The sequence below is a fragment of the Alternaria ethzedia genome (assembly GCF_023757985.1).
Source record: "Alternaria ethzedia strain BMP 0044 chromosome Unknown scaffold_15, whole genome shotgun sequence".
Taxonomy (NCBI): domain Eukaryota; kingdom Fungi; phylum Ascomycota; class Dothideomycetes; order Pleosporales; family Pleosporaceae; genus Alternaria; species Alternaria ethzedia.
Genome location: NW_026056208.1, coordinates 561,085 through 575,866, shown reverse-complemented (window position 1 = coordinate 575,866; position 14,782 = coordinate 561,085). Strand labels below are relative to the sequence as shown.

General features: G+C 54.5%; 4 protein-coding genes across 4 annotated transcripts; 2 read left to right on the top strand and 2 right to left on the bottom strand.

The window, feature by feature from the left end:
- Window positions 1–3,404: 3,404 nt before the first annotated feature.
- J4E87_006513 (uncharacterized protein) lies at window positions 3,405–6,230 on the top strand (the record flags this gene model as incomplete). The annotated part of the gene is made up of 2 exons (XM_049378118.1): window positions 3,405–5,343; window positions 5,509–6,230. The coding sequence occupies 2 exons, from the start codon at window positions 3,405–3,407 to the stop codon at window positions 6,228–6,230; spliced, it is 2,661 nt and encodes an 886-aa protein (XP_049232310.1).
- Window positions 6,231–9,470: 3,240 nt separating this feature from the next.
- J4E87_006512 (uncharacterized protein) lies at window positions 9,471–12,526 on the bottom strand (the record flags this gene model as incomplete). Its single annotated transcript, XM_049378117.1, has 2 exons — window positions 9,471–9,578; window positions 9,629–12,526. The coding sequence occupies 2 exons, from the start codon at window positions 12,524–12,526 to the stop codon at window positions 9,471–9,473; spliced, it is 3,006 nt and encodes a 1,001-aa protein (XP_049232309.1).
- A 519-nt stretch (window positions 12,527–13,045) lies between these two features.
- On the top strand, window positions 13,046–13,969 carry J4E87_006511 (uncharacterized protein; the record flags this gene model as incomplete). The annotated part of the gene is made up of 1 exon (XM_049378116.1): window positions 13,046–13,969. One exon carries the CDS (start codon window positions 13,046–13,048, stop codon window positions 13,967–13,969), a length of 924 nt encoding a protein of 307 aa, XP_049232308.1.
- A 132-nt stretch (window positions 13,970–14,101) lies between these two features.
- Window positions 14,102–14,558, bottom strand: J4E87_006510 (uncharacterized protein; the record flags this gene model as incomplete). Its single annotated transcript, XM_049378115.1, has 4 exons — window positions 14,102–14,122; window positions 14,170–14,256; window positions 14,368–14,460; window positions 14,511–14,558. 4 exons carry the CDS (start codon window positions 14,556–14,558, stop codon window positions 14,102–14,104), a joined length of 249 nt encoding a protein of 82 aa, XP_049232307.1.
- Between the last annotated feature and the right edge of the window lie 224 nt (window positions 14,559–14,782).

Here is a 14,782-nt window from a genome sequence, read left to right as displayed (position 1 = left end):
AGAAGACAGGCGGGAAGAGCAGCAACTCTAGTAATCGTACATGTCGCCAGTCGGTACGCTCGTCGTGTACGGGCTCGTTGTGGTGATCACGGGAACCTGGTACTTTGCTATCCGACGTGTCGCCGCTGACGGAGAGATAGGAGCCGCTGGAGACGTGATGCCGTGGCGGAACGCGAAGTGCAAGGTGGCGGTAAGGTCGGCACGCGGTGGATCGGGAAGACGCCAGAAACGAAGGTTGGTCGTGTAGTCGTGTAAAAGGCAGTGTGGTGGACTGACAGTGGTGGTGGGGTCTAAGGTAACGAAGGCACCTGGCTGGTGGGCAAAGCTAGCTTCCTCCATCCATGCAGGTGTCAACCGCCCCAATTCACACATATCACGCGCAGCGGCAAGCTTCTAGTCTTCGCGGCGGGGCAAATTATCCCAGCAATACTCTCCAGCATGTAGAAATCACCTCAATACATCGCAACGCCTCTTCCTCTCTATGTCGAAGCTATGGTTCCTATGACATGAGCTATCGCTGCACCTGCGCAGCTTGCGGGTGGATAGTGTTCTCGCGTCACTCGGCTCAGGCGCCTTCGTGTGATTCGATCACTGCCCCATCGACTTTTCCCGCCGTGGCAAAATCATAACAACAAGCGCCGCCCTTATGCTTTACAATCGTCCGCTTTGTGATAGAAAAAAACTCCCATAACGAACGATACCTTGGATACGTTCGGTTTCCGAGACTACACGCTGTGTATGCGTCGGACACATAGGCAGCAGTGTTGCAAGAGACAGCTGCACGACGCCGGAAAGCGCCACATTGCATGACACATCTGGACAAACACAATACCCAATGAGCAATACAGCAGCAGCAGCATCCAGCAAGAGTGACTGTCAAGATGCAGTCGCAAAGACATGGACGGTTGCGTGGTTGAAAGCCCGGCTGATGGCCACATCGCCACATTGGCGACTTGTCATGATCAGATGTCTTCTTAATACATATCGAAGGAGCGTACGTCCGACATGTGGCGTGACTCACTTGAATCTGCATAGTAATAGGAAATCATTGTTGCCCAAGTGTGTTGTATAAAAACACGTGACGACCTTCTTTCATCGTAACGTGACCAGTGAAACCGAGACGATGCTTTCCGCTAGAACCGCACATGACGAGCTGTCGTCGTATGATGTGTCTACCATGACCTGCCTTCTCATCTAAGGCAGCATCCTTCATCAAACCCTTTCGTTGCGTTTGCGCCAGCAACGTCGGCGTCTTCGTGCTAGAGTGTCTGAGAAAGCGACAGAAAGAGATTTCATTGTCTGTTCGCTGTCGTTCTCTCCACCCAATATAAAAGGAGGAAAGATATCTTGATACCCAAAGCGCAGTTACTTATCATCGTTCCAGTCGACCAGGCTCCCGGGCTCGGGGTGACTGAACGATAGTTTGAGAAGAATGTGTTTTAACTTTTGGATGTGCGTCTAATGTTTCAGCTGCAGCATCTCGGATATTCATCACAGAGAGTTCGCATTGTCGGGTTCATGTTCGTTGCTCGGGTTCGGGTGGAGGAGCTTGTAAACTCTACTACTCAGACTGCGGATGATGTGTGTATCTCCTTCGTACGGCCAGCCAGGACCTGCTCCGGAGTCACCCATAGGGAGCAAACATGAGCGCACCGAGCAAGCTGAAACGACCTTCCCAAGCCCGAGAACCCATAGTACCAGCCGGACCTGTCAAAAGTTCGCGGTGCAATCTATATTCATAGTAACACGGCGAAAACTCCGACAGCCCCTCAACGCCACCAGATGCGTTCGGCTGCGTTCTTTCAGCCTCGTTCTTGGGCCTAAATAGTTTTGTCACGCTGACATGTTGGGTTCGATTGACCCTGAAAGTAGGGCTGTCGTTCACGTCCGGGCCTTCTTTGAACGGCCTTTCAAGGTTTAATGTAGGGAACAGGGCGTTGGACAGCAACGCGCGACAAGCTCTCGCATCAGCACTACGTGAAGTATAATGATTGTGTTCGACGCGTACAGGACATGGACCACCTTGGTATCACAAACTAGCTGTGATGGACTTCCAAGGGGATCGCGCTTTCGTCGCGAGGAGATAGCCGGATCGGCGAAGAGCCGGCTTGGCTTTCGTCCGTCCCCACGAAGATGTCCATTGATCACCGTGGAGTAATCCACACCATATCCTTATAGAGACGACCTGCGACCAGAAGGGAAGGACGCGGGCGCATCACACGATTCATCTCGCATCCCTGAGTATGCTCGACAACCCGAGATACCCAAAATACCCAATGTACCCAACTTGCGGACACCTCAGCGCTGCTACCCGCCTTGTGTCGCAACTCTGTGGATGAACGCGAAGCGAAATGCGACTTGTGCGACACCACCTGCGATGACGGTGAGTCGGAAGTGAACCCGATGGAGGAGGCAGTATGCAGGTACGAAGGGTGGAAATTGGCGACTTATGGAGGACCACGATAACACGACCATGCTCGACTTCCTCGTCCATATTCGGCATGCCACGAGCTAGAGCCTTGGCAAAGGCTAGCATGTCGCCTACTGAGCATGGGCGATCCTACAAACTTCGGTAACGCGAGCTCTAGCTTTGCTCAACCACTTGAGCAATTTCTTTCCGACAGATCCAGCCTCGTCTGATGCGGTGACGGGCAACAGGCGGATATGCTCGAGGCCGTGCCTCTCCGCACTGCTGCACATTCGGGTCGCGGCGGCGTGCTGTCATCTGACTGGAACCCAGGGAATGCATGTATGCGACGCAGCAGTGTGGCTTTTGGCTCGGAGCTTGTGCCTTGCTGCGGTCCGCACGTCTTGCCGAATGGCATGATACCCCTGAAAGCCTACTACGATGCGGATCCTACCACCACCAGCTCCTCACAAGCGGTAAATTCAATGGATCCTTGGGTTAATACTCGCGGGTTATACCCGCCATCGCCCATCTTCCTGGGAGATCTCGAAAGCTGGTTCTTTACTCCGCCATCCCCATCGCTCCCAGAAGCAGCAAACTCGATAGTCCTGGAGCGGCGCTGCATGACATCGTACTACTTTACGCCGCGCTGCCGTTCCTGCAGATAGCACTCAACCAGTCCACGCCCGATTAGCGCTCAGTGCAGCAGCGCAGTAGGGGCCCGCAGTTGAACCCTTGGATTCCTCAATTGAGGTTGCCGGATCTCTCCTACCGCATATCGGATCGTCATCTGCACCAAAAAGCAAACATCACTTAATGCTGTCAGCGCTGGCCGGGGGTAGCACAAGACGTGCCATTCGACGCAATTACACCCTATGTGGGCATTGACTTCGTAGCGCCAACTGAACTGGTCCCGCGATTCAGTCTCGACTGTCATATCTCTAACTACCCTGAGTCGCGCCCACGCCGGCACCACAGCCACCAATCTTCCACCATCATGGCTCGCGGCGACCGCGCACCCAAGAAGTTTTCCTTCCCTCTACCTCGCCGCTCGCGACCCAAGAACGACGACCTCGACGCCCGCCCTGCACCGTCGATTGCCTCTGGCCCCGACAGGCCCTCTCGTCTCGAAGACACCTCCAGCAAAGCACACCGAATCCTAGGGACGTCCGATGTCCTGCATCGCACGGCATCTCGGCAGTCGACAATACCACCAAGTCCTGGATTCATGTCCATCACTGTGTCTGAGGCTAGCTTCGGCTCCCACATCGACGAGAGAAACACGGCAACACCCACCGAGAACGACGGATACCTGAAACGTCCCACCATGGCAACACGAGCCTCGTCAAACGTTCTGGGACGCACATATACTGGGGAAAGCAGGCACGGCTCTGACAGCAGTTCCCTCCATCGCCGGCTACACCCTCAAACGTCGAATTCGACCCTTCGATCACATTATGACGCAAAGAAGTCGCCGCTCGCCATCTCCCAGCAGACTTCCGACTCGGCAGTCAGAGACAGGGCTTTACGAAGAGGGTATCCCCCGGTATTGACGGATCATGGTTACGACAATCACGAAGCGAGTCCAGTGTCGCCTGTCATCCTGGAGGAAACGAGGAAGAAGGAATACCGAAAGAGTAAGCCAGCCCGGCTAGATCTTACAAAACTGTTCCCCAAGCCGAAGGATGGCAGCGACGGTCATGGCGGTACACTGCTTTCGCCTGCCAAGATGGTCAACTCGCCGGCCGCTATGTCATCCACCTCTGAGTTCTTTCCTCGCCCAATGACGAGACAACCGACGCCACAAGTACAGCCTGCCAAATTACAGAAGAAGAAGAGCATGAAGTACCATAACCCTCCAGTAAAGCCTCAACCTCAATCTCAACCTCAACCTCAGATGAGTCCAGTACGGAAAGTCAAGAGAGATCAGTATGATAATGCCAAGATTCACGTTCGCCGTCCACCAAAGGGCGTCCAGCACTGGTTCGATGCGCTCGATGAGGATAGTGAAGAAAGTGAGGAAGAAGTGCGCGACTTAGAAGACAAACGCCACAACAGCGTCGCGACTGAGCCAGACCTTGTGCCAGACCTTGTGCCTACTGCTATCGAGGCTTGGCAAGTAAGGAATGCATCTCGTTGCGATAGTCGATCGCAGAATCCCACACCAGCATTCAAGAGGGACAGTTTTGCGCTTGAGGATATCGTCGACATTACCCATCTGACCTCACCCAGCCAGTACTCTTTGGACACATATCGCTCACATACCTCAGCAAAGACCAAGACGTCAGCTATCTCCAAGACTAATCTCCAGGACTCTAGTGTCTTGTCTTTCTCCTCGTCTGAGGATGAAGCTGACGACCGGTCACGATCCCGCAAGGGCAGCGTCCGCAAGAGCATGGATAGCGCCGACTACACAGGGGAGATCGTTATCGGTCGGGCGCAAGCTTACGAGCTTCCACCACATCGCCGTATGCAGTCGTCGGGAAAACTGAGCATACTCTCAACGTCAACAAACGCCACTATCGAAGTTATGTATGCACCAGAACCGCCTTTCCCTTCGTATCATCACCCTCGTGGCAGTACCTACAGCGGTGGCAGATTGTCCAGCCACGTCAGGCAGCCCTCGATCATTCACGAAGACGACGACATCCGTCCAAAGACCGCTGTTACCCAGCCGATTTCACCAACGGCACACAGTGTTGTGAGCACGCGCACGTCAGCCAGCGCACCACAGGCTCAGTCCGAAGGGTCACGCAAATTTATGCAAGTCACGCCAGAAGAGGAGGCTTTGCTGGAGCTGATGAGGAAGAAACGTGCCGCTATGAACAAACAGATCGAATCATCGCAGTCATCTACACCGGAACAAGATCGGCATCAACATAAGTCATCTAAACGTCCTACACCGCCGCATCGCACGTCTGCCTCTCTTGCAGAAGGTATGTCTCCCAGCTCTGCGCGAATGGTTGAGTCACGGAACAAACACCGAGCACCCACGAGTGCACCTTGCTCCATTGCGCCATCACGTGGCAGATCTTCGACGACAGAGAGCCGTGCAACTACAAGTCGACTCCGTGACACCTCGGCCAGCACCACTTGGTCAGATCGAAATTACTCGCCTGTCAGTCGCGGGAGAGTGTCGCACCAATTGCTCACTCCGTCCGTGTTCTCGCCTCAGGACATGTTGTCTCCCCCGTCTCCACCGCTTGCTGCGAGCTTTGCATCGCCCACTACCACTGGTCACCCATCTCCCCTGCCATCGCCGATGACGCCTGCTCTTTACGCCGATGAGAGAGACGTCGCTGTGAAAGTTGCAAGCAGTGACACGAGCAACGAGCTTGACGAGCTAGCTATGCTTGATCACGGTATCATGCGTATGCCCTCCGTGGGTGCAAAGTCTGAATCCTCCCACCGACGACGTAGGACCGCATCCAGCGACGCCGAGATAACCTTCCCGGTGCCGCCCACATCCACCAGCTTCCGCGACCTGACTCCAGTCTCAGAGGCATCGTCCCGTGCTCCCAGCATCGTCGAACCCGCACTACCAAAGATGCCGAAGAAGAACGCGCGACACATCAGCGAACTCGCGCTCGCGAGCATAGAAACCCGGAGTCGGCAGAGCAGCATTCGTTCTACTGAATCCCGTACGTCGGTTTACTCGCAGTCATCGAGCTACTACAAGCCCGCCAGCAAGGGGAGAGCGCGCCATTTGAGCCCAGACGCCAATGTTACGAGCAGTCCCAGGATGACGAGTAATGATCGGGATAGGGACAGCGTCAGTGATGATGTCCTGGCTGCCTGGGGCAGTCTGGGAGGGACGTACTAGACTTCTACTTTTTTCTTTTCTCCTTATTTCATCTGACCGTTCTATTGGATTCGGCTACGACTCTTCTTTCCAGCATTCACATCATTCCCATTTCAGCGGTATGATACCCCTCCGCTTCTTACCCGCCGCGCATAGTTCAGTCGGCCTATTCACCTTAACTTGTAAACCTAAAGTCGCTATTTGTTGTACGATTTCCTTTGTCGCTTTTTATCACTGCATCGCCTTCTCAGGGTTTCCAGCATCAGATGCATGGGTTTCGTTACCACTATTACCCTTATCGCATGAGGACGGGGGCTTGGTGATGAGGTTGGGCCATTCACATTCCCATCATAGATACTTTCCACGACTCGTAACCCGAGTCTTCAACCTAGAGTTGAGTCGCACATCAAATTGCGCTCGACAGTCTAATCACATGACTTTTTCCAACGCAACTCATATTCCATGCCATGTTTTTTGTCATGTTCCCCCACCCCCATGATGCATGCACCCCTTTTTTCCTTCTCAAACGACTTTCTTTTTTTGGAAAACACCAGCATGTCATTGTAGGGCCGTGCACCCGGCCCTATCTCGCTTCTGCACGCCCCGTGCGACCCCAACGAGAATGGGAAGGAGAATGAAAGTGGCGGACGCAATGCAAGCATCAAGGAAGAATGCAGGATGCAGCCAGCCGTTCAACCATTTTCCGCGTTCCCGACCCGTTGGAAAAAAGCGAAAAGAGGGCTGTCATGCTTTTTTGATTGAGTCGGGTACCTCGTCCACGCATGTTGGCGGTGTGTTGTGTGACATTGGTCGGACATCTGGACGCGTTTGCTTTTTCGATCATATCCACCGCGTTTGTGGAGAGAGGTCGTCGTGGTGGTGTGAGGGCGTCTGCTTTGGGATGACGAGAATGAGGGGAAGGTGGGGAGCATGCTGATGGGGGTTACTTGTTCGGGACGTTGAGGTGGGTTTGTTTGTTACTTTTGTCGACTGCGAGGATTATTCTTTTCGGGATCGTGTGAGTTCGCTGAGTTGGAGAGAGTGCTGAGTACGCGAGTTATTGTGGTCGTTCTTGCGACTGCTGTGGCGTCTTATTACGACGTGCATGTCGTTAGGGCTCAGTAGGTTGTTCGATGGATGGCTACAAGGCCTTCCGTCTCTGACTTCTTCGATACGTCTCTAGTCCTCGAATCCTTGTGGTTGGAAGTATCAACGTAGTTGCTCATGAAGCGAACAAACATTACTACTGTACAGACTGACGATCGAAAGTCTGATACACGAACAACGGAACACTTATATATCAAGCATCTTATTAACTTTTCTCGATACTGCAGTTGACATGCCTCTCAAAAACTAAGCAATCCAGTCCAATATCGAGACACTTTCCTGCTGTTAGCAGTACACTCATGCAGTTCCACACTACCCACCACCAGCGCCTCACACCCCCATCTACCGACCCTGAATCTGCACCGCAACACCCCCCTGAGGAATATACGCAGCCCCAGACACCGTATTATCACCCCTCGTACACCGATCCATAATCACACCAGCCGACCTCGCGATATCATTACTAAACCCACCGCGTTAGCACTCCGTACAAACCATCACCCTCAAACCACCGCAACAAAAAGAAGAAACCGCAACTCACCAATTCACACTCTTAGGAGCATCATCCCTCCCCCTAACACTAACCACATCCGCACTACCCAATCTACACTGCACCCGCGCAGTATACCCATCAACATTACACTCCTGCCCTGCGTTGCCCCTCCCCGCTAGATCATTGATACAAGCCACGGCGTCAGGCACGGAAGGAGGTCGTTGGGAGAGTTGTTGGCAGTTGGCGAAGGCTTGGCGCTTGTCCAGGTTGGCATCGTCGGTGTCGGCGGAGGTAGAGAGGTCGGGATTGGGATTGGGATTGGGGTTGGCGGCATGGAAGGCGGCAATCGCTTCCTCGGGGCTCATGGCATGCGCTGGGTCGGCGATCAGGCTGTCGACCCAGGAGGTCCAGGTGAATGTTGAGCGGGGCGTTTTGAGGGCGGTGCTGCTGCCGAGGGTGGCGAGGGTGAGGGTTGTGAGGAGGGTTGAGTGCTTCATTCTGGTGAGGGTTGGATGGGCGCGGGATAAAGGTAATTAAATGTGATGGAATGGCCGTTGGTGGGATGTAGGTATGTGCAAGCGACGTCCTTCAACTCATTTATATCCATCTCACCTCCCACAGCACCATAGAGCACCACATGAGACCTTCTCTCAGGCCTCCAAGGCAACCACATCGTGAAGTTTCCACTCCCACACCGGAGAGACTCGGTGTCAGCCCGGGGACCTTCTTGAGTTAATCGGCGAGCATGAGGATGGAGCAGCGATGTACTTTCTCATAGTAAATACAACAGACAACCAATGACAAAGGGAATCAGATCGCCGAACACGTAACACAGCCACTGTACCGGTTCTTCAGGCTGCCCATGTGGCAGGATACTCGGAGAATTGAGCACTGGCACTTCGCACAATCCGTCCAGGAGAGTACACTCAAGGCCACCCGTATACAGGGGAGTACAGACTGCAAGTGGAGATGCAGGCCTTCTGTTTGTTCAATAAGGCCGCACTTCGGTAGACGGCACTGATATCGCATGGGAGCCTCAGAAACGCCAGGAGGCAGACTACTGAGGATACAAGACTTTGTTACTGTGATGCAGCCTTGGGAAGAGTTCCTTCGATCGATTGCCAACTCGAATGACGTTGTCTGACGGCAGTCCGTAAGGTTCATGTGAAGGGTAGACCATGGTGTGTTGCGGTCCGAATGTGCGGCGGCTTTGAGCAATGTGGGGGCACTAGCAGCGTCTATTTTGTAAGGCGTCCTACGTCTCCTTCTCTGGGCGCTGGGCAGTGGTCAAATATACATTGAAGAAGACGTTTTGCATGAATAAATGTGGTACCTGTCCACCTCAATCTTTGTTCCGCTCACCCCATGGACAGCCCATCACAACAGAACGAGAAAGGCCAGATTCGTCTGCGATATGATGCTAACGGCATTTCAACTGAGAAGCACAGCGTATACATTACTTTATATGCAGATATGCTTTCAACTATAGCAGCAGCGACGCGACGCCAATATGTGTTGCAATGCAAGTCCCAAACTCCGCGTGTAATGCGTGAATGATAACGGATCCAGAAAGGTACAAAGTGGGTATATAGAAATACAAAGTGTAAGAAAGGGAAGAGAAGTTTAAACGTAACATGGCGATGCAGTCAAGCGACTCGGCGTTATTGTGGCGTCGTCATAGTGCGGGAGAGTTGAGAACGTTGTGGCATAGCATCTTTACGTAGCTGCCGGACAACGGCCTCGAGCTTTCGTCGTTCTTCTTGTTCAGCCTGTAGATTGTTAGTGATGTGCGAAACAGTCGTGCATGAATATGACTTACCCTCAGCGCCTTCAACCCCTCAGCCGTCCGGTCCCTCATCATCTTCCTGAAGTCTTCTCTTAACATGCGAATACTAGTCGCGCCCATGTCAAGCTGTGCAGCAGCGCCATTTGGCATGCCAGGTCCAGGACTCCTAACCCCGAGCCACTTGACTTTCTCGTCACTGAGCTCGCGCTCAAGAGCCTCCTTTTCGTCGCGCAGCTTGTCGATCTGCGCTTCAAGGACTTCGCGGTCCTTTTCGTTTTGGATGGCGTCACGAGTGAGGGCTTCGTACTCGGCAGCCATGCCGGACAGCTCGGCTTTGAGGTTGCGCTCGGATTGCCGGGCTTCGGCTTCGGATTGTGAGGCAACGTCTTGCACTTTGCGGAGCGCCTCTAGTTCGCCAAGGAGCGCCTGGTTTTGCTCGGTGAGCTCGTCGAGTTCTCGCTTGATGGCCGGGTTGGCGGCGGAGTCGGCGGCACGTTGCGCGCGCGTACCGTAAGCGCCATCAAGCTCTGCCTTAGCGAAAGTGAGTTCGGTTGTGAGACGGACGATCTCGCCTTCAAGGTTGCGGAACTCTTCCTCCTTAGCATTGAGGGAGTTGGTTGCGTCCAAAGAGCGAGCCTCGGCAGCTTGCTTCTCGGCAGTTACGGCTTCGAGAGCAGCTGTAGTCTCTGTGATCTTCTCCATAGAGTTGGCAAGTTGAGCCTGGATCGTTGCCGCCTCGGTACGAGCTTCGTCCTGAGCATCCCGCAACTTGGTCTCTAGCATGAGAGCCCGTTCCTGCGCGTCCCGAACCTGTGCTTCGTAGCCAGCAGTGCGTTGCTCAGCCTCTTGTGATGAGACGTTGTATGCGGTGTTGCGCTCCTGGTGATCCTTTAGCTCTTCCTCGAACGTGGCCGCACGTTTTTCAGCCTCTTGCATTTTGCTCTGGAAGTTTACAGCTTGCTCTTGCACGTCCTTGAGCTGATTCTCGTACGCGACAGCGCGTTGCTTGGCCTGGTTCAGTTCAGTCTCAAATGCCATCACTCGCTCTTGTACGTTGATCAGCTGAGCCTCCAGACCAGCGTTCCGCTCCTGCGTCTCGCGCAAGATCTGTGTGTCAGTCGAGACCTTTTGCTCATCGAATTGCTGTAGCTGTTCCATTGCACGCTCGAGCTCACCCTCCATAGACTTCTTCTCAGATCTCGCGCTGAGCAAATTGGTATTGAGTCGCTCAAATTCTGCCTCTTTCTGTGCGTCCGACTTGCTGTTCAGTTCACGTTGCTGCTTGATCTGGCGCATCAGGACTGATTGCTTGTCTTTGAGACTAGTCGCTCGCCTGAACAGTAATTGCACCTTTGAAGAGAAGGCAGGAAGAGAGTAGCTCTCGTTGACGTAGTCTTCGTCTGGCGAAACTTGTTCATTGGCGTCGGGATCTTCGGCAAGCAACTGGCGTCGTTCACGTTTGCGTTCGCGTGCTTCTTCCTCGCCAGTGAGGATAGTCTGCCAGAGGCCCATGATTGTAGTCTCGTACTTCTCAGCCTTCTCAGCGCTCTCGGACTCATCGACCGCGGGACCCTTAGAACGAAGCTCATTGATTTGCTCATTCATTGCGTACTGGATCTGCTCGAGGTTGTAGAAGGAGTCTTCCATGTAGTTGAGCTGTTCGGTAGCGCCACCACCAGTGATGGCGGGTGGCGGTGGGATCTTGTCGGACTGTTCGTTTTCGGATCGAGATATTACCGCATACAGTTGGTTGTTCATGCCCTCCAGACGGCCCTCGACTTCGCTCAGAGTATGCCTTGAATTGTTGCGGATGTTGGACTGTTCGGCGGCGATGCTGCGGAGGCCCTGATCGAGGAAATCGAGCTGGCGATCTAGGGTTGACGCGTCGGGCGTTCCTTCAAGAGCCAGCGGTGGCAGTGAATAGTCTTCGTCACGCTCGGGGTTCGCCTCGATGATGAGTGATCTGAGACGCTCGTTGATCTCCTGGAGTCGCGTGGCAGTCGCATTCAAGGCTTGATCGTGACGCTCTGTGGAGGCTGTGAGATGCTTGCCGGTTTGCAGCACGTTCATGAGGTTGTCGAGGTTTTCCGGCGTCCTGTAGAAGCTGCGCTCGTCGAAAGCGCCGTTGAGTCTGCCGTCTTCGTAGGTGTTGAGGCTTGCGGGGCTGTCTGGTCTGCGGAAGCGGTCTTCTGACAGTTCGGAGTCGTCTTGACGCTGCTTTGGACCCTTGTGCGTAAGCTGCAGTACAGCCGCAGTGTGCATCAGGAGTTGCATGTCGATCATGCGCATGCGAGACTCTATCTCGAGGCACTCCCGAATGAACTCCTCGACCTTCTTGTTGCTTGACTCCAGCCCTTCCTCTGTCTTGGGGTCGTAGTCCTGCACGGGATTGCTGCCTTTGCTGCTCTTGCTGCTCTGCCCGCGCTTGTGTCCGTTTGCCTTCTTCGACGCCAGCCGTCCGAGGGAGCGCGTCGCATCGCGGATCTTGGTCTCCGACTCCAGCTTCCGCCTGACCGTGCCCAGCCGAGTGTCCAGGCTCTTCTGCTCCTGCTTGAGCGCCTCCACCTCCTCGACTGAGAGTATGTCGAAATACTGGCTGTCTCCGATTGCCGTCTCAACAAGCAGATGCATAGCCACGGGGTCGGTATTCAGCGCGTCGGAGTTTCGCTTGCCCGAGTTTCGCGGTGTGTAGACGCCATTCTCGCGGATTGTCTCCCGGCGGCCGTCTACGAAGACCTCTGGGGGCGGTATGAAGGCGCTGGCACCGAAGCGCGGGGAGATCTGGTAGGCCATGGGGAAGAAGCTGGGCGAGGCGGTGCCATTGATGCCGGACGGGTAGTTGGACGTGGGCGAGGGAAAGTCATAGAGGGCGCGGGGACTGAGCGTGTCCCCGACGTAGGGGTACTGGGTGCGCAGGCCATTGGCGGTCATGGTTCTGAATCTGAGCGAGCGACGCGGCGACTCGGGGCGTTGGGGGGTTATAAAGGACCGGATGGAGAAGGCGACGGGAGCGCCCAACAGTAATACTCGCGCAGCCAGCGGGGGTGGTGGGCGCGCTCACGGCGAGCAGCTCAACATGGTTGCAATTGGAGAGGTGGCTCAGGAGACGCTACTCTAGCAGTCTGCTCCTAGCACTCGACTGCGCCCGTCAAGGGGTGAATGAGCCACTAGCCGGCGGGAGTTCACGCGTTCATGCGCGCTTGGCAGGCACCGCCCATCCAGACATTCCCCACCATCCCGCGTTCTCGTCCCGTATTCGCTGCGCAGTCCTGACGACACCATATCTGGCGTCTCGTAGCGTGCCCCGCGCGAAATATTTCTCTGTAGTGATTCTAGTGCTGCTGCATCTCGTGGTGAAATTGCTGCTCCCATCTGATCGCGTCTCAGTTCGCCGCATGCCAAATTCGGATCTGCACTCCGCTATCGATAACGTCCGTGTCAGTCAACAACATGAGCGCACGCGCAACCTACACCAAGGACCAAATAACAAAGTACTTCGACCGCCTGGGGTTGCCTGACCAAAAGAGAAAGTACGATGTAGCCGGTCTGGACCCCGACGGCGCACTGGAGTACCTCGCACTGCTCCAGAAGCTGCAGCTAGCAACCGTGCCCTTTGAGAACATCAACCTGCACTACTCGGCCCATCATTCCATCTCTATCCATCCGGAGGAATTATTCAAGAAGATCATTGACGATGACAATGGACGCGGTGGGTATTGCATGGAGAACAACAGACTATTTGGCACGCTGTTGAATTCGCTGGGGTTCACCCTGTATTCAGGCGGCTGTAAAGTTTGGGCCGCTGACAGCTGGACGGGCTGGTCGCATATGGTGAACTTTGTCACCATCGGCAACACCAAATACCATGTCGATGTTGGCTTCGGGGCTGACGGGCCCGTCGTCCCAATGCCTCTCGACCGCTCGGGCACAGTCCAAAAGCACATACAGCCTGCATCGGCCCGTCTCCAATGGCGCAACATTGCAGACAACACTGACCCCGATCAGCGCTTCTGGGTTTACGAATACCGGAGGAACGACGAGAGCGACTGGGAAACCAAATACTCGTACAGTGAGCTGGAATTCCAGCCTCAAGACTACGCAGTCATGAGCTACTACACTTCCACCAGCAAGCATACTTTCTTCACGCAGATGGTGGTGGCAGACAGGAAGATTCTAGGTGAGGATGGGGAGCTAGAAGGGAAGATGAGTCTGGCGGCTGCTTCGTTGAAGTGGAATATCAAAGGTCAGAAAACCAAAGAAATCGAGTTCAAGAGTGAGGGAGAGAGGTTGGAGGCGCTTGAGAAGTACTTTGGGATGAAGTTCAGAGACGTGGAGCGAGAAGGCATTGCCGGACTGCCATCAGAGATCAAGTAGACACCAGTACTGAACATTGAGAATTGTTGATTGCTCGCATGCACACTATTGCTGCACATGCCGTAGACCCTCCCAGCGCGATGTAGTTACTATTGGGTATGTTGTATGCTGTGTCGGAGTATCTCGCATCGTCTAGAGGAATCGCTTCTCGCACTGCCCGTGGTTAGCATCTTCCAACAGCCCAGCACCTCCATACGCACCCTCCATGGGTTGTTGAGCTCGAAGCCTTCCGGAGCAATCGGCTTGTCTGTCTGTCCGCGCATGAATCCCGTGAGCCGGCGGTCGCGCTCCATCACTGGGTCTCGTAAGTATGTCGCATGAGGTCATCGTGAAGCTGTCGTACTTTGCTGTACACTTGTTAGCTTACTCCTGGTGCGCGTATGTCTCTCGCAACCTACCCTGTCCCATTGGTCGATACCCCTCCTGGTCTTCTTTCCTCCGTTCTGGATCTCCTTGAGCTTTCCGACAGACACGGCGCTGAATGCGAAGAACTGGCCCCCGTGTTAGCAGCCTTTCACTCCCAGGCGCGCCAATTACTCACGCCCGTCATAATGGCATAGGGAAGCAGAGCCTCGAATGGGACACCCATGATTGCGGTAGTGTGTTCAGGCGCGGTGGTGTTGCGGGGTGGGCTATCAGTGCGGACTGGCTGGAGGTGCCGTCGGCGTGAAGTGAGGTGCGGCGGCCGTGCGTCAACTGCTCCTTGGCGGCGACCCCGACTACCACCAAGGGTGTCATTTCGGACGACGACAGCGCATCGCCCATACCATTTCCTGCCGAGCGACAATTATTCTCGGTGTCGCACAGACTCAC